Source organism: Pteropus alecto, unplaced genomic scaffold, assembly GCF_000325575.1.
Source record: "Pteropus alecto unplaced genomic scaffold, ASM32557v1 scaffold61, whole genome shotgun sequence".
NCBI classification, from domain to species: domain Eukaryota; kingdom Metazoa; phylum Chordata; class Mammalia; order Chiroptera; family Pteropodidae; genus Pteropus; species Pteropus alecto.
In genome coordinates this window covers 19,309,481-19,327,043 of record NW_006434835.1, presented here as the reverse complement: position 1 = coordinate 19,327,043, position 17,563 = coordinate 19,309,481, and the positions used below count along the sequence as shown (strand labels likewise).

Sequence of the window (17,563 nt, the reverse complement as noted above, 5' to 3'; positions counted from 1 at the left end):
GGGGGGGCGAGGGGGAGATGCATTGAGGGCGGTACTGGGGTGTGAGCGCCACGTGCAGCCCCTGCGGTGAGCGGGAAAGTCCTCCCAGGCACAGGCCCGCTAGGCGCGGGCTGCGCCTTGGGTCCCAACATGGAGCTAGCGGTGGATGCTTCGCGGATGCACCGTTTCCGCCCCTCCTCACCCCTCCCCAGAATAGTCCCAGAGCTGCGCCCAGGGCTCGGCGCGGGCGGCCCCAGAACAGTACCGCGCGCCTCGGTCGGCGGGCGACGGTAGCGCCCCCTCTCAGAGCCCTCTCGCTCCCGCCCGCGCTCCCTCCGAGTCGGTTTGTCTGTCGTGCACGCCCTCCCCCTTCGCTCCCTCCTCCCCTTCCTCCCTTCTGTTCTTCCCGGGGTGCCGGGCACAGCCTCGGATTCCTCCCTTCCCACAGCTCGAGTCAGTTTCCCTCGCGGCAGCTACTGGAGAGGCGGTGGCGGCGCGGGAAGCATCTCCGCTGCCACCGCGCCTCCCTGGCTGGAGCAGGCGTCCAGCTTGGCTGCCCCCTCGGCGTTTCCCTGCCGCGCCTGGGGGCGCCCTGCGCCCCCACCCCTGCTCGCTTCTTTCCGAAGTGGGCGGGGCGCCTTGCAGGATCCCGCCGCCCCTGCACCGCTATCACGGGCTAGTGCACCCCGGAGCAAGACGCTCTCCGGGACTCCTGCCCCGCCGACCCTGACCGCCAGGGGGTGCCCCAGGTGCGTAGTTCCGCGGAGAAGAGAAGGCAAAGGGGACCATGCCGCGCTTGTCTCGCCGCCTGGTGCTGCCGATCTTTGGGGTGCTCTGGATCACCGTGCTGCTGTTCTTCTGGGTAGCCAAGAAGAAGTTGGAGGTGTCGACGGGACCCGAAGTACAGACCCCCAAGGTAGCGGGTTTGGCGGCGCGCCGCGCGCGGGGCAGAGGGTTGGCGGAGGGCGCGCAGCTCGCGCGAGGTGTTTGCAGGCTCCGGGGAAGCCAGGGCGGGAGTCTGAGTGCTGCGAGCAGGTAACCGGGCGCTGGATGCGGCTATAGTGAGATATTTCTGGATTTAAAAAAGCTTTGGGGCATCTCCGGACTCGCAGTGTAAGTGGGAATGGGTGTGGGTGGTGGGCGCGCGCTCGCGGGCAGAGCGAGGCTCTCAACTTGGGCAGCGCGCCGGGGTCCCGGAGCTGAGGGGGCGCTGCGGACCAGCCAGCCAGAGGGTGGCGGTCTGTGGACTCCTCGAGAGAGTCGCTGGTGGTTGGGTCGGTTGGCAGGGCCGGCCGGTGCCGGCGCCCGCGAGAAGTCTGGCGGCTGCGCTGACCTCCTTCCTTCCCTTAGCTTCCAGGCCCGACCATGGGAGGCGGGAGGCCCGGGGTTCGCGGCGCGCGTGTGCATCTCCGGCGAGCGCCCTGCAGCCTTCCTGGGCGGCTGCTGGTGGCGCCCATCCGTCCTGTCGTTACCCCTGATTTATAATTGTCCCCGAGCCCTTCAGCTGCATTGGAAATTGAATGTGCCCTGAACACCACTAAAGAGTCTGTAAAAACACACGCCTTGTTATTGGTGGGGAGTTGGGGAAATGAGAATCCAAGTGATTTTCCAACTCCTGCCCAGTTGGTTCCTCTGAGTGGAGCCAGAATGTTCTCCCTACAGGCTCTTACCTCTAATTCAGAGCCTCCTTGCCTCAGTCTCCTTCTCTTCCATAGACCTGGCCGTGGGATACAGAAGGAGGCCTCGGGGTTCCCTGACCAGCCAGGCAACATTTATGAACTGGGTCCAGAGCAGTCCTCCAGGGGCTGGGAGAAAGCCCTTGGGGGAGCTTAAGGTCCAAAGCAGGAGACGGAAAACAAGGGGGAGAGGGAGAGAGGAGTCTCCCCAGTAAGTACAGTGCAGAGGACTCACTGTGTGCCAGGTAACCTAGTGGGTGCTTCTTCATAGGTAGTTGTATGAGTTGGGTGGTATTATCTTTATTTCATAGGTTAGGAAACAGGTTCAGTCTTTAAGTACCTTGCCTTAGGTCACTACTGATTTGAACTCAGACCTTGGATATGCAGGATATTTCCACTGTATCCAGGTGCCTCTCACATCCCCCTTTAACTTCTGGCACTTAAGTTTTGGAATCTCGCTGATGCTTGGTTAAATTTCACAAGCATTTTTTTTTTTTTTTTGATGGTCGGCTCTGCGCCAGTTACTGTGCTAGGTGCTATGGGTACAGAGATGTAGAACTTACTCTCTGGGATGGAGGATTTGCTCATCAATGGATCAGGACCATACAATGTGCTGAGGGTCAAAAGCGTCTCAATGCACTAGGTGTTGTGGGAGCCTGGGGACTTCCTGGAGGAGGAGGACTTAACTGTGTTGAGGATGAACAGTAGGTTTGCCGGTAGGTAGGAAGGGCATTGCAGGTAGAGGTTAACTGCACCAAACAGGCTCAGAGGAATGACACAGCACGTTGTGTGAGTTTGACATAATTGGAGCAGGTGGCAGACATCAGGGATGAAGCTGAGGAGGTGTATAAGGGTCATGTTGGGCAGGACCTTGTGGGTGCTAGAGGGCCTTGGGGAGGTGCTAAGCAGGGAGGTGACGAGGTCAGACTGGCAACTTCGAACAGCCTTTAGAGTGCAGGATTAATTTTGTCACTCACCTCAGATCTACCCATAGAGATGGAGAGCTTTTCCCCTTTTGCCTTGAGTGGTTCTGCTTCTTGTGGTGTAGTTAATGATGCCCGCGGGGACACGAACTCTCTGTTTTGCACTGAACCTCATTACCTGAAGCTTCCTTAGTCTTAGTTTCCACCAGGGATCTGGGACAAGAGATGTTTCCTTCTTCGTGCACTTCGTCCCTCTTCCTTACTTTTCTCTTTTCCTGGCGTGCGCTGAACATGCACCTGTGTAACGAACGCAGCTATATGCCGGCCTCTGTGCTGGGTGTGGGGGCTGCTGTGATGAGTACCCTGTGCCCCTGCCCTTTGTGTGTGGGGACTCTCACAAGGTCCTGGTCGAGGCAGAATTACCAACAAATGACTAGTGGGGCGGGGTTTCAGGAGTGGTCTAACATCAGAAGTTCAGACATAGCACTACGGAAGAGGGGGGCTTCTAGTTTCAACCACTTGCTCTTTGTCTTAACATCAAATTCCCCCCCCCTTTCTGTATCCTTTATAACCACATATTCCATAGACTTTTAAAATCTTGACATCATTTATTATTAGGTGCTTTTTTTTTGTTAGTATATTTCTCCTTCCTGTTTTTCACCTGTGTGGGTGATTCTCTGAGTCTACGTATATGTGTCGTGTGTATTCGTAGATGTGTTTGGTGGACAGCACCCCTCTATATCTTAGCGTATATGTATCTGAGAAGAGAGGTGGAGAGGCAAAGACAGATCCCATCTTAGCACCAGAACAATTTTATTCCCATGACCAGTCTGTAGTATAGGAAATTTGCATGTCCTGTAAAAGGAGTACAGTTGGTTCCCAAACCTGCCTGCATGTTAGAATCACCTGGAGAGCTTGTTTACTGTACACATTTTGGGGTTAATTGCAGAGACGGTGATTCTGTGGGTTTGGAAGAAGGTCCTAGAATCAGCATCTTCACAAGTCTCCATGTGAGTCTGAAGCAGCATAATGATGGATGGCATTTGGGAGCCAGATAAAGAATATTAAATGTTGATTTTGTTGTTGTTGTTGGCTCCATGCAAATATGCCTGCATGATTTCATTTTTCTTGAGTTCCTGGTAGACCAAGCTTGTGTGAGAGTGTGCACTCATGTGACATGACAATAGCTAGCACTTGTATAGTATTTTTCAAATTTACAAACTCCATTTCACATCTCTTAGCTCATTTAATCTCTACAACCACCACATAAGGCAGATAATACTTTTGAGTAATGAAGTTATACAATTGGCCATGAGAACAAGGTTGTTATTAAATGGCAGTGTTAGGGACAAGAATGGAGTGAGATCATTCTGGGAACTGCTCATCCACATGCTCCTCCCGTGCTGCTGTGCTGTGTGGATGCCCTGGGTCTGCACTTATGGGTGACGGGGTGAGGTTAGGGATGTTTACAGCGTGGGTTCCCCAACCCACTTTCTAGTGCTTCCATGGCCCATCCCTAGACACTCGTCTTTGGAGAGCCCCAGGGGAGTTGGTGTGATTTGTGGGAGAACCATCTCAGGGAACTACTGCTCTGCCCTTGGAAGTGGCCATCTGGGGCAGGGGAGGCTCCTCTTACTGGACACAGTGCACCCTGGTGGGGAGAGTCCCATGGGAGGTTGTACCCAAAGGTTGTAGGCAGTTGTAGCACCTTTGGTTTAGAAACCATTTGCCAGGGCAGAGATTATTTCCTCAACACTAGGAATTTGGACTTTTCCTGGGACATTTGTCTATTGTAGAGGAAAAAAACCTCAGTTTTTGAATAAGTTGGGTATCCCAGGTTTTCCTAGGAAGTGCCTGTGCATAGCCATGCAGAGACATCTTGCATTGGACATGTTGAAGCCTCGGGGAAGTTTTCATCCTGCCTATGCTTCTTCCTGCTGTGGTGTGTGTGGGGTGGGGGGTCCGCTTATTTTCCAAAGCAAGTGGGCTCCCTTCCCTTAAAAATATTTAGAAAAGTTCAGAATGGTGGAAGGATTGGAGACAGGAGAGGGCTGTGGTGAGGAACTCTGGGCCAGAGACCTCCCAACTTTTTACTCTGTGCAGCAAATTGCCTTCACTGGGGTCCACTATAGGTTCCAGTTCTGGGCTCCCAGGCCTTATTCTCCTTTCCTCACAGTGTTAGGAAACATCTTCATTCACCTCGTGATGGGATCTCCAAAGCCAGCCTGATAATAAAATAAAACCCATGTCTAGTCACAATCCAGGTGATGTGGAGAAGGCACGCTGCACTCCTGGTTAAAATGATTTTGTTTTGTTTTGTTTTGTTTTGTTTTTCTTAGTTTCAGGAAGGGCTGGTTCTATTAATAGTGCAAGTAAAGATTTCTTTAAGTTTGACTTTTTAATGTTGATTCTAGTCCTTTACCTGGTGCCCCACCCCCAATTCAGTAAAGCTCTAATTTCTAATTGAAAATCTTGTAACAAGTTTGGTGTCTTAATTCAAACTGTATTTTAGCCATAAATATGGTACCACTAAAGAGTACCTGAAATATGTTTTCATTTCTTTTCTCCCTCATCATTTATTTGTGGGCCATTCAGAGAACTATACGATAAATGAAAGAACTAAACAAACAAATAAACAAACAAAACCCCTGCAATCTGTCTCCTATTTCCTAGAAACTAAATTCAGTCCAGGGGCTTAGGGTTTAATAAAAGCCAAGGAATTTGAGGTCTAGGGGTACTTTTTAAGGAAAGTATTGGAAATATAAAGACTTTGAACAAAGTGCCTTGGGCCCATGTAAATGTATCTGTGCTGTACTAGAAATATAGCAAACACTATTAGAAAAGAGCTTGTCTTTTTGTAATATGCATACCACAAATGCCTTAAGTATATGACACTGTTATTTTATTTCTCATTCAGTAGATAATTTCTCCCATTAAAAAAATCATGAATTTTAGAGAGAGACCCTATTAATCTACTGATGCTCAGTGCATGCATGTTGGACTCTGTCCAGGGAATTTTTACTCTCGAAAGTAGCCCATTATCAGAAGAATGTTTATCCTTTCGTTGGCTGTGGTGTGAGCTGGTGTCTGAGCTGGGTGCTGTGCTGTTTCTCCCTCTAGCAGGTTCCTGAAGCAGGCGGGGGGATGGTGTTTCCTGGTGGCCCAGTAGCAGTGGCTGTGAGAGGCTGGGAAATATGAAAGCACAAGATTAGAACTTTGGATATTCAAGAAATAGCATGCCTTTGCTTTCTAGAGATCAACAAGCTGTTTTTTTTTTTTTTAAACAACCCTGAGCTTACCCTCGTCCCCACCACCTTTCAAGCTGGTGGGAATTTCTTTGCCCTGGGTTATTTTCGGCAGCCCTGGGTTGTACCCATGTCCCAGATCGCTTTCCCAGCCAGCACTCTCCCCAGATTCCCATGGCGGGGCCCTGGGACTCTTGGATCTGTTTTAAGGGAATCTTTGAGTCAGTGTGGAGAGCTCTCTCTCCCTCCCTAAACCCTTGTTCCCCTAAGTAGTCTGGTGCTTTTGGAAACAAAGACCAGGAATCCTTGTTTCAAATGTCCCTGGAGGCACAGAATGATACCTGCTCAAATCAGAGAAGACAAAGGAGCAAAACCAGGAAGGAAAGAGAAATTAATGTTCCTGTCACAAGCCTCCCCAGCCTGTCTAGGGACTCCCCTTTTCCAAGGTTGCTCATATGTTCGTATCATTTTAAAGTGTTAATTTCCACTCATCAGAGGTCACTTATAAACCGAACAGGGACAGAATGAGGCTGCACTGGCTTATGCCTAAGGCCCAGGATTTCCACACGGCCTGGTTCACATATTATCCTATCACACACTATGCTGCCTGCACCCTTTCCCACACCTCCCATCTCAAATTTCCCAGTCTTATCCATTGCCAGGCACCCAGGAACGCATTTTGAAGAAATGTGTTGCTGTGCCCTTGTTTAGTTTCTGACGTTTACAGCTTTGTCGCTCTTCCAGAGCATCTCAAAGTCCCCCATGCATTTTTTTTTTGTGGGGTAAAAGAATCTCAGTTAGAAAGCAGGGATAAATTCCCAGCTCCTCTCTTAAGGGGACTCTGTGAATCCTGCCATGGCTTCTGCACATCCCACCCCAGAGACCAGCATTATAGACCCACCATCTGCTTGGAGAAGTGAGTCTGGCTGTGTCCTGTGCCCTCTACAGCTGGCGGCGGCTGACTCGTCCCACTTGCGTGCTGTGATCCTGAGCTGGGTGGTCAGCCTTCCTCCTCGCGTGAACCTCAAGAGGTTCTTCACTAGTCAAGAGGTGAGGAGTTTAACCGTCTCTTCGTAGCTCCCATCGAGTGTGCTTTCTCCTTCTGGGTTGTCTTACACACGCGGTGGCCCAGGCGTCTCTTTCTGGCATTGGCAGTGCCAGGGACCGCACAGATCCTTTTTCCGGGCTCAGTCTTCTCAGCTGCGAAGTGGGAGCAGCATGATACAGCTCTGCTTGTCTCCCACTTGCTTTGCCAGTAGTCTGAGTCGTTTCGGGTTGCTTGTGAATAACTCTGAAGTGAGACCTCGTGGCTATAAATAATTATACCACAGATACTCTGTGTCTATTACTTATCTTTTAATTATTTTACCAGAAATGCTAGATTAACCAAAGAATAAATCAGTCTCTGAGTCCTCAGATGTGGAGCTGATTAAGAAAGAACTCCTTTGGGTTACTTAACACAAACACACACACACGCACGCGCACACTGGTACCCTGGGGAATTCTGCAGAAGCTCCTGAAATTTGCTGGCTCTGGTATTTTGGTATTTCAGAATAAATGGCCTGATACGACCTTCTGGGGCAGCAGTCTTTGCATTTGGCAGCAGCTGCTGCCATCACAGGACCTAATGAACAGTAGGAGCTGATAGGGAGAGAGAGGAAGAGATCTCTGTGGTGTGATAAATGTATGTGCCACCGAAGGAATCCTCTTTCCTCCTGCCTTTTTTTCCCCATCGCTCCCTTCCTCACATTCTTCCTCCTTCCCATTTTCACATCTCCTGACAAGCTACTGGGGTCTAGAGCAGAGAGCCCCAGGGCAGGTGGTCAGAAGCTCCAGGAAGAAGTCTGGAGGGACAGGAGCCCAGTACTACCCAGCAGGTTCCAGCCAAGGTCAGGAGCAGTGTGTCTTGCTGCTGCTCTGCATTCAGAGGCAGTTCTTTCTGAAGGTGGAAGGCAGCCTCTCTGGGCCACCGTGAACCATTCTGCTCAGCTGCCCTTAGATCAGGAGCCCTTTTTGTAGGAATTAAGGAGCCATTTGACCCACTGCCTCCTGGACGATGCTGATTTTTCAAGTACAAAGTCTCTTCTGCATAACATTTCCGGGAGACAAGATTAGGCACTCAAAAAAATAATTAAATTCTCCTCATGTCACTTGTCTTCTTAACTGTAAGCACTACAGAGATCTTTCAAGGAAACGCAGGGGAGAGCGACACACTCGCATGTTCCTGCCTTTGGATTTGAATGCCAAGAGGAAGAGAACATCATCCAGCTGCCTCCTTTCTAATGATCCCGTTGTTTAAACCCAATTTACATCTCATTCCAGACCAGGAGAGAGTGGGAAACAGAACTGGTATGACTGCCCCATCTTGACCAGCTTTCTTCAGAGAGGCAACTGCCCCTTTTCTTTGTCCTCACTAAGATTTAGAAATTAAGAGGTTTTTTTCCCTCTATGGTCCAGGCTAAAGATTTATGTAGCTTCTCTTGTTCCTCTGAGAACACTCTAATCATTCATTCTCTCTATTCCCCCCGCCCCCACCCCCAGCCACAGAGACTGGTCTAATCAATATTTATGTGCCCATCACTCACAGCTGCAACATGTAAGCATAATGGACGCCAAATTCCTTGATGGCCATTGAAAAATTAGCTGGCGCCTGTGTTTCAGGCTCATTGTTTTCTAGGATCGTAGGGAGATCAGACCACGTGGCCCATGGATTAATTAAGCCACCCAGATAATTAGCTGTTAATAGATGACCAGTTGATGGCTGCCAGCTGGGTGCTGAATTGACTATAGTCTTTATGGTGGGCTGTGGTCTTCATCAGGAGAGGAACAGGCCTGAAAGACTTGACTGATTAAAAGTGAATGAGGAACAGGAAGATAAGAGGTAGCTTCTTTCCTCTACCAGTCTGTATGATATGTTACAGTTTACAAAGTGTTTTTCTTCATAAATGCCTTATTTGATCCTTCCTGCAACCCTGCAAGGTGGGTATTATTATTGTTCTCATTTTCTGAAGTGTGACGAAGGGGCGGTGATAAGGGGAGGAGACTGGCAAGCTCACCTAACAAGTGACCTTGAACTTATTCTTTTGAATATAAAGCACGAGCTGTTTGTATTATGGCCATGCTCAATTTCTGTTTAGCTTCCTTTCCCAGGGAAAGTGAAACCTCTTTTATCTATGTATGTATTATATGTATATTTTCATATGGACAGAAATTTAGTGCTTTTGCTGAGAAATGACTCCCTACCTCTGATTAAACACCAACACTGCTTTTCTGAGAAGGGAACTGAGAAGCAGATTAAAGGAAATATAGAATCTGTCTCGGGGTGGGGGGACTGGGGGACCAGGTGGCCTTTAGGTGTTCTTTCAGGACAGGCCAAGCTTAACCCACCCGCGGGCATTAGAGAACCGTTCCACAGGACACTGCCTTCTGCTGTGGGATGATGCTGGGTTAGAGTGGCAGACTCGGGGTTGCAGGAGAAGTGGAGAGAGGGTCCCCCCCCCCCCCCCCCACCCCCGGTCCTGTGGTGTGCACTGGCTCTGTCCTTATTTGGTGAGCCTGAGCTGACCAGCCACATCCCGCCTGCCGGCTGGAGTATGATAGCAGGAAATGAGACTGGCTGTCATTCACCACGCTGCTCAACTCAGAAGTCAACAGGATTGTGCAATTAACACAGAAACTGTTGATTGGAATCCCTTTCGTGATGAATGTGATCCTTAAAGAATCAGGAGCAGCTCCCCTCTAAAAATGTCATTTGAGAGAACTTAATACAGCCTATTTGAAATGCAAGGCGGATGTGTGTGGGGAGAAATGTCTCCCAGGAAGTGCCTGTAGAAGATACGAAGCATCGCCTGAGATCCTCTCGTCTCGACAGCAGAGGGCGCTCTGCCTGGGTCCTGCTGTTGAGCCTTGAAGGCCCATGATGACTGCTCAGTTCAGTCCGGTCTGTGTTGATGGACTGCCTGTTCTGCCAGTTCAGGGCCCAGCGGCTCTGGGGCTGCTTTGGAGGTTGGGGCCGAGTGATGTAGTTGCTGCTCATGTTATATGTTTAGACTTAGGAAAGCATAAAATCGAGAGGCTGCCAATGTCTTCCTGGACATTTTGTCTGCATTTCAGGTGAATTACCAGAGGGCCCGTGGGGATGGTTTTGTTAGTGGCCTGAATGAGTCAGTCTCTACTGCAAGATCCCCAGCAGAAATGTGACTTGTCCACGTCTACTGAGCATGGCAACAGTAAAGGGGACTTTAAAGAGGATGTGTGATGAGAGGATCGAGTCACGTGATTGCCATGTTATGGGTGCTCATCCAAGTTATGCATGATGTTTGAAACTGTTGCTTGTACAAGGATGAGGGTGTACTGATGGGCACCAGTCTGTTAGTATCGAGAGGACTGTGATTGTTAAACCAATTAGGATTTATCCAAATAACAAAATTTCAAGATTTGTGGAAGCAGGGTTTATTTGTTTTAATTAATTATGAATAAATGTTTTATAATACCTCTCCCCCATCCCCCCACAAAAAAGAGAGTGCATGGAGTAAGAACGAAAGAAATATAAATCTAGATGACTTTGATGTTTTTCTTTTCCGCTTGGAGGCCCCGATGGTTTCCTAATCATATGCTCAATTCTGGATCAGATCAACTCCCTATAGTCCTCCCTGTTCATTGTTAAATAAGATTTTGGTTTCTGCTCCAGGTTTTAGCTTTTCTCTTAAAACTGAGCATATTTTTTTTGGAAAACTTCTTGGCAGGGTCTACTAAAGCTGAACATATGTATATACCTATGATTTTGCAACTCATTCCTTGCTGTAAATCCAACTGAAGTGCACACGTATTTCAGTGACTATCATGTACTCAAATTGGAGTCGGCAAACTTTTTCAGTAAAGGGCCAGATAGTAAGTATTTTTGGGTTTCTAGGTTATACAGTTTCTGTTGTAAGCAGTCAGCTCTGCTGTTGTAGAGTGAAAGATGTGTGTAAACGAACAGGAGGGGATGTGTTCCAATGAAGCTTTATTTATGTACATTGAAATTTGAATTTCATATATTTTTCATGTCTCATGAAGTCCCATTCTTCTTTTGGTGTTATTTTCAAATATTTATAAATGTAAAACCCATTCTTAGTTTGCATGGTGTTCTAAAACAGGTGGTAGGCCAGATTTAGCCCGAGGGCTGTGGGATTCCATTTGTGTAACATATGACAATAGGCAAAAGTAAGCTATGGTGTTAGAAGTCAGGTCTGTGGTGATCCCTGGTCGGGGGTGGGGCGGGTTTCGTGACAGAAGGGGGCAAGGAGCATTTGGGGGGAACTGGTACTGTTCAGTTTTTTCATCTGGTGCTGGTTACTTGGGTGTGTTCACTCTGCAAAAATTCATCGAAGGCGTGCTCTTTTCCTGTTTGCATATTCCACTTTAATGAAAACTTCAAGAGGAGAAAATCTGAACTGAGTGTGGCTTCTGACTCCAGGTTTTAGTATCTCATTTGGGGTTAATGTAGCAGTTTTCATTCTTTTGATAGCCACTGGTTTCTGTTTCCTGAGTAAGAGAGTCTTTGGAGAAAGGTCCCGATAAGTCTTTCCAATTTCCCAAATCTTATTCCCTTTTATAGACAGGGAGACACTTAACAACTGGTGTGGTATAGGCGCCAGCCAACCAAAGTACAAATATGGTGCTGAGTGTTAACTGGTAGTTGCTGGATCATAGGAAGATGGGGCCAGTGAGAAGGCCTTCAGAACAGTGGGAACCTTAAGTAGGACTTCAGCTGGTATCGCTGCCCCACAGTGAATCTGGGCTGAACTCTATGCTTATAGGTAAAAGGTGGAGACTTAATTGCAAAGAATGGATTTATATGGCGTAAGTTACTGGCTTGTGGAAAACCAGCTTCTATTATTAATATTATTGTTTTTTTTGGCATCTGGGGAAAAAAAAAAGCAGAGAACCAACAACCTGAGCCCCTAGTAAGTGCCAGGTGCTTCCCGTGTATGTCAGTCATCTAGTCTTCATAACAACTCTGGGCAGTAGGCATTCTTCACTTCATTTTTCAGATGAGGAACATCAAGGCTCAGGGAAGTTAAGTGACTTTCCCAAGGTCATGCCACTTATACATGGAACAGCTGGGTTCCAAACCAGATATGTCTGGCTCCAGAGCCACCCTCTTTCCACTTCACCATGCTCATCCTACGCTTCCTTCTCTCCCCTCACAGTCACATTGAATCTGGTCTCTTGAAAGTGGTGACTTGAATATATTTTTCCTTGAGCAACCAGCCTTTAAAGCCTGCCTGTGTTCTGCTTTCCAGAATTGCACACACTTGTTTAGATGAGAAGCTGTTGAATGAAGTAGTTTTATATCAGAGGCTATCTCTTCCAGGACAAGTCATTTTAAAACGATAGTCAAAGAGAAAACTTTACTTCATTTTCAAAGAGAAATATATTGGGCTTTCAGCATTTGACATCCCTTATGAATACTTCCCTCCTACAGATGACTAGGAGTGTTTCTGGTCCCAGGGTTACACTTTAAAAAAGGAAGTCTCCATGGTATCATATTCTGGGGAATGTTAAGGTGCTTTAGGCGTACCTCAAGCCTGATTAAAGAGGGAACAGTGAGGAATTGATCAACAGATGCAGAAAATGCAGAGGCTATAGTGGATGGTAAACACTCCCCACATCACCCTTCCGAGAGGAATAGTCTTGCATCTAGCATAATAGCACCAATTATTTAGTTGTTTGTGCTGAGGAGTTGAAAGCTATCATGTGCCGGGGAAATACTCAGCATGGAGCAGTAATTATGGATCAGCTGATGATAAAGGAAGCATTGGATTGACTGCTAATTAGATTATTAGCACTAAAAACAAATACCTGCTATTAACCATAAATAAGCTGCATTTATGGTATTTTCTACTTTTTAATGCATATTCCTTTTTATAATGTGCAATTTTCTTCTTTTTCTGTGCCAAGACTTCCCATTTTCCTCAGTCATACTAAGCATATTTGTTTATTGAGCTGTAATCAATTTTCTTGTTTCTTTCTAGTCTCAAAAGGGGTTGAGGGAGCTGATATGTGTTGAGTGCCACATGTCAGCCCTATGTGAAAAGGTAATTCTTAAGGAAGAAGTCAGGACTATTCCAGAGCAGCATCCAGGTCTTTCCCATTGGCACAGAGCCTTTGTTAAGTGGTACCCAACCTTTTTGGCACCAGTGCTCCTATGATGATCCGAGGTGGAGCTGAGGTGGTGATGCTAGCGCTGGGGAGTGGCCGCAAATACAGAGGAAGCTTTGCTCCTTGCCTGCCACATACCTCCTGCTGTGCGGCCTGGTTCCTAACAGGCCATAGACTGGTACCGGTCCGGTCTGTGGCCTGGGGTTGGAGTTCCTGGTAAGGGATCATAGGGTTTTCCCAGTGAAATTGGTACTGGAGTTAATTGCCAAAGAAATGACCTAGTTGCTTTTTTTTGTGGCACTTTGATGTTAGGTCCCTCTTTTCCTGGATTCAAGGAGGGTGGGATGGGCATTTGGGTGCTTCATGTGTCTGCAACTCCCCTTCCTTCCCACCAAATCAGCCATCTTCCTAAAAGTAGGTTGACTGTGTTCCCAGCAGCATGAGATTCCAGCTGTCTTCCTGCTCAGGGGGGCTATGAACTCTGTGGGTAGGACCATCTGGACGAGCCCTTGGGAGCTCCCTAGGTTGTCTTGAGAGAGAAGCCGGCAGAAATCAGAGGGCTCCTCTGGCCATGCCCTTGATACGTGGTAGAAGCGACTGTCAGGTATCCTGCAGGAGGTGCCAGAGAGAGAATTTGTGGCCACTGTTATGTGCCAGGAAGAAATACTAGGTGCTTTATGTGTGTTAGGTCATTCATTCTTTACAACCACCCCGCAAGGTAGTCAGGCTGAGATTTAGCTAGTGCTTGCCAGTATAGTCATACTGGGTGTTTAAGGCTGGCACCTTTCTGATTAAAAGGTGCCTGAGCCATCCAGGTTGTCAAAAATGTCTGATGAATATTATCTCTGGATGACATATTGATGATCCCTATTTTACCAATGAGGAACTTGAGGTTCATAAATGTCCAATAATTTGCCTAAGTCTGTTAAGCTAATTAGTGGCAAAGGTAAGACAGGCATGTTCAGTGCCGCAGTTCATGCTGGGGTGCCGTCGGGGGTCATTGGCAAGTGAGAAAGACGGTGAGCTCCTTGAAAGAGTTTTTCCTTTGAGTGTCTACCTAGCACGTGGCGATAGAGAGGGCAAATTCCCTGATACCTGGCCACTGTGTCAAGCTTATTAGTTCATCCAGCAAACCGATATGGGCATTGTGGTGTAGGAAGCCCAGTGTAGGAAGTACCTGAGCTGGGTGAATTCTGCACTCCTTGCCCAGGGCGTGGGGGGTTCTGGGGGAGTACCGGAGTGTGGAGCAGTGACTCTCTGCTGGCCCCTGGCCACTTCTGTCTCTAGAACTGTCTTTCTCTTAGACTTTAAGATGTATTGCTTTGTTCTCAGAAAGACAGAACTGTGTCGTTGGGCGGGCTATTTAATCACAAGAGGGACTGAAGATGGATAGAAGTCTTTTCTCTCTTCTGAGTCAAAGTGGAATGTGAGGCCAAGGGGATGGAGGGAATCTTTACCTGCGTTTGTGGTATAAAAAGTTTGAGACAATTGCTTTTGAATTTCCTAGGAGTGGTTCTGCAAGGTTGAATTTCTTCCCTTGATCATGTCGCTCTTCTATTAGCTCAGAAAACTGTGGTTGAAGTTTAATCTCATCCTGAAAGCTGTTTCACTAAAACAGGAACCTGTTATTCCACAGGGCCTCTTTTTAGAAGAAGAAGGATTTAAGGCAGTCTTTTAAAGTCATTTCAGTGATTTTTGAAGAAGTACATTTGCTGGAATCCACTTGTCCCCAAAGTGTGTGCTGTTTGAAAAGTATAGCACTAGTGGAAGGATAACGGGAAAAGAAAACCAGCTTCAGAATAGAAAATAGGCTGACTGAGCAACAGACTTTAATTAGTCAGGGAGGCCTATTGTGGGTTTTTTACTGTTTTGGGCACACTAAGCCAGAATCTACCCATGGGGCCAAACCCAGACTCCCTACCCCCCTCCTGCTGTTTATGTATGGCTTGTGAGCTAGGAATGGATTTTTACATTTTTGAATGGTTGGAAAAATCTGGAAAGAAATATATCTTGTGACACATTAAAATTGTATGAAATTCAAATTTCAGTGTCCATAAATAAAGGTTTATGGGAACACAGTCATGCTCATCCCTTTATGCATTGTCTGTGGCTTCTTTCACACTACAATAGCAGAGCTGAATAGTTGTGACGGAGACGAGCTAGCCTACAAAGCCAAAACTTCAGCTGCCCCTTTATAGAAAAAGATCGCTAACTCCTGCCCTAGACCTTTGCTTCTCAAAGTTCATGGGTGAGGGGTGTTGGCATCACCTGGAAGTTTGTTAGAAATGCTGGAACTCAGCCCTCGCCACACCTACTGATCCAAAACCCCCATTTTAACAATTCACTACCCCCAGGTGGTTCCCGTGCAATTAAAGTTTGAGGAGTGCTACATTAGATGATGGGATAATTCTTGCTTATAAAAAGCTAATGTGAATCATACCTCACAAACTGAGATCTACAATTGGTGCCACGTTTTCCTGTTTATCGAAGTCTGTTTCATTCTAAGCTTTCATTCCCCCGGGCTGGGGGGCGGGGGATTCCTCTTCTGCTTACAGCTTCACGAGGATGCAGGAGGCTTCCTCAATGCCCAGGAACATTGGAAGAGCCTCGAATCTTCCAGGCATTGTGGTCACAGCAGTAACATCATTGACGAAGCCCTCATTGTTCTGCTGCTCCCAGCTGGTAGGTTCCTTGTGATGCTGGGAGCCCCTGTGCTCTGGGTCCCACCTCCCTAGGGGTACCACAGAGTTGTTCCTCTGGGACCGTGCTACCCACTGGAGAGCCCACCAGTCTCAGGACTGGCTGCCTCCATCATCTTTCCAGCTGGGGGAACTGTCTTTTTCCATCACCCTCTGGGCTACATATTCGTTCTATCATAGGTCTTGGCATGCCACCTCCCTGGAAACAAGAGAGCATTGGCTCTGGTTATGTGCTGAGGTTAAGGGTTGGGGCAGGGCCTGGCTGAGAGTGAGTGGGTGCAGGGATAACAAATATAGATGGATATCCTGCCACACCTGTAGCGTGTTATGATGCAGTGGAGGGGACATGACCAACACAATCCGGGACAGTAGCAAATCTAGGATATCTTCCTGTAGAATAAGAGGTAAATTCTGTAGGAGGTTAGAGAAAGGGAGGTGGTGTGGGCCGCAGGGGTGAGGGAGGTGGTGGGACTCAGCAAGAGTGACAAGAAGTCAGTGGAAACCAGGAGCTGGCCAGACTGTGGAAGGGTTTGAGAATAAAGCCATTTGCTGAGAGTGTGTCTGAAAGTAAACAGATCTCCCTAGGTGAGAATATTATAGTCTACTCACTGGGGACTTCGTTCAGTAAGTGTTTTGAGTTTAAGGGATTTAAGTGCTCAGAGTATGCTTATTGCTCTTGAAGGGGCAATTTAGTGAAATTTGAACTTGGCATTCCCTTTTTCTTACCCCTCTGGCCGAAATAAATCGCTGTGTGTGTGCTCTGTTTCTCACCAAGGTTAATGCTGGCTTTTTTTGACCACCCATTTTCATCTTTAATTCATGTAGCTGCTCTTAGAGAAATGCCCTGTGGGGAAGTCATCTTGCCTGTCTACTTTCCCTTGAGTGAGGCCTTGGCAGGGCCGTGGCCAAAAGTCACCTAGTCATGTCCTCTGAGGTGTGTGCCGGGCATCCGAGTCCACAGGGCCGGAGTCCAGGCACATTAGTTGGAGGAATCGAGAAGGGAAGACATTCCAGCTGATGTTATCAGGAGGCTGGATCAGGATCAGGGCCTGGCAGATTCCTTTCTCATCTGTACCAGGAGGCCCAAAGGCTCACTGGCGTTAACTGAGATGTGTGGCTGATTCACTGTGCCTCTCTCCAAACTATGAAAGACTCTAACACAGTGGATGTGGACGTATACTCCTGATAAAGATTTTTAAAAGTTAACTTGAAAAAAAAGGTGGGATTCACAGTTGTGTCCATAGTAGGATCCTAGTTTGTTTAAAACAAGACATATATTGAAAAAAAAATCTTAGAACATTAAAATGGGTGATTTACATAAATGGGTATTGTTTATGTTGTGTTTTTCATTGCTGCTTATTGATTAATTGATTTAGGGTTGGGGTTATCTTCTCCCTAACTCCCTCCACTCACCCCTCCCCCACTTTTAGATAATCAGCATAACAACTTCGTTATGTAAACTTCCTATCTTTCTATGTGCACCCTGTAATCAATACCTAAACATATATAAATATTTACAGATCTGTTTTGGTCATTCTTAAAAAGGAGGGATGGAGGTTGATCATATATACTTTGCATCTTACTCTTCATTTAATCGTGATCCTAGAAATCCTTAGGTTAGCTAGCCCATTATTTTTAATGACTGCATAATATTCTACAGTATGGGAGTGACTTATTTATTCAACCATTTCCTTTTGATCTGTATCTACCTACTCTCTTATCCTTTGTCACTACACACAGCACTGCAGTAAATATTTATGTACACGTATTCATACATGTTGATGCTTTCACTTCTATAGGATAGATTTTGAGGGAATTCTGAATCAAAGGGAGTCTAACCTATATATAAAAATTGCTTTTAAAACAGTGTAGTAATCCACATTTCCATTAGCAAA

The 17,563-nt window shown here is 47.1% G+C and overlaps 1 protein-coding gene across 1 annotated transcript in view; it reads left to right on the top strand.

Annotated features, from left to right (window-relative positions):
* Positions 1-766: 766 nt before the first annotated feature.
* The window catches only part of GALNT14 (polypeptide N-acetylgalactosaminyltransferase 14), a 187,564-nt gene continuing 170,767 nt past the window's right edge, over positions 767-17,563 (top strand). The window contains exon 1 of the mRNA XM_006910362.1: positions 767-895. Within this exon, the coding sequence (XP_006910424.1) occupies positions 767-895 (129 nt within the window). The remainder of the gene's footprint in view (positions 896-17,563) is intronic.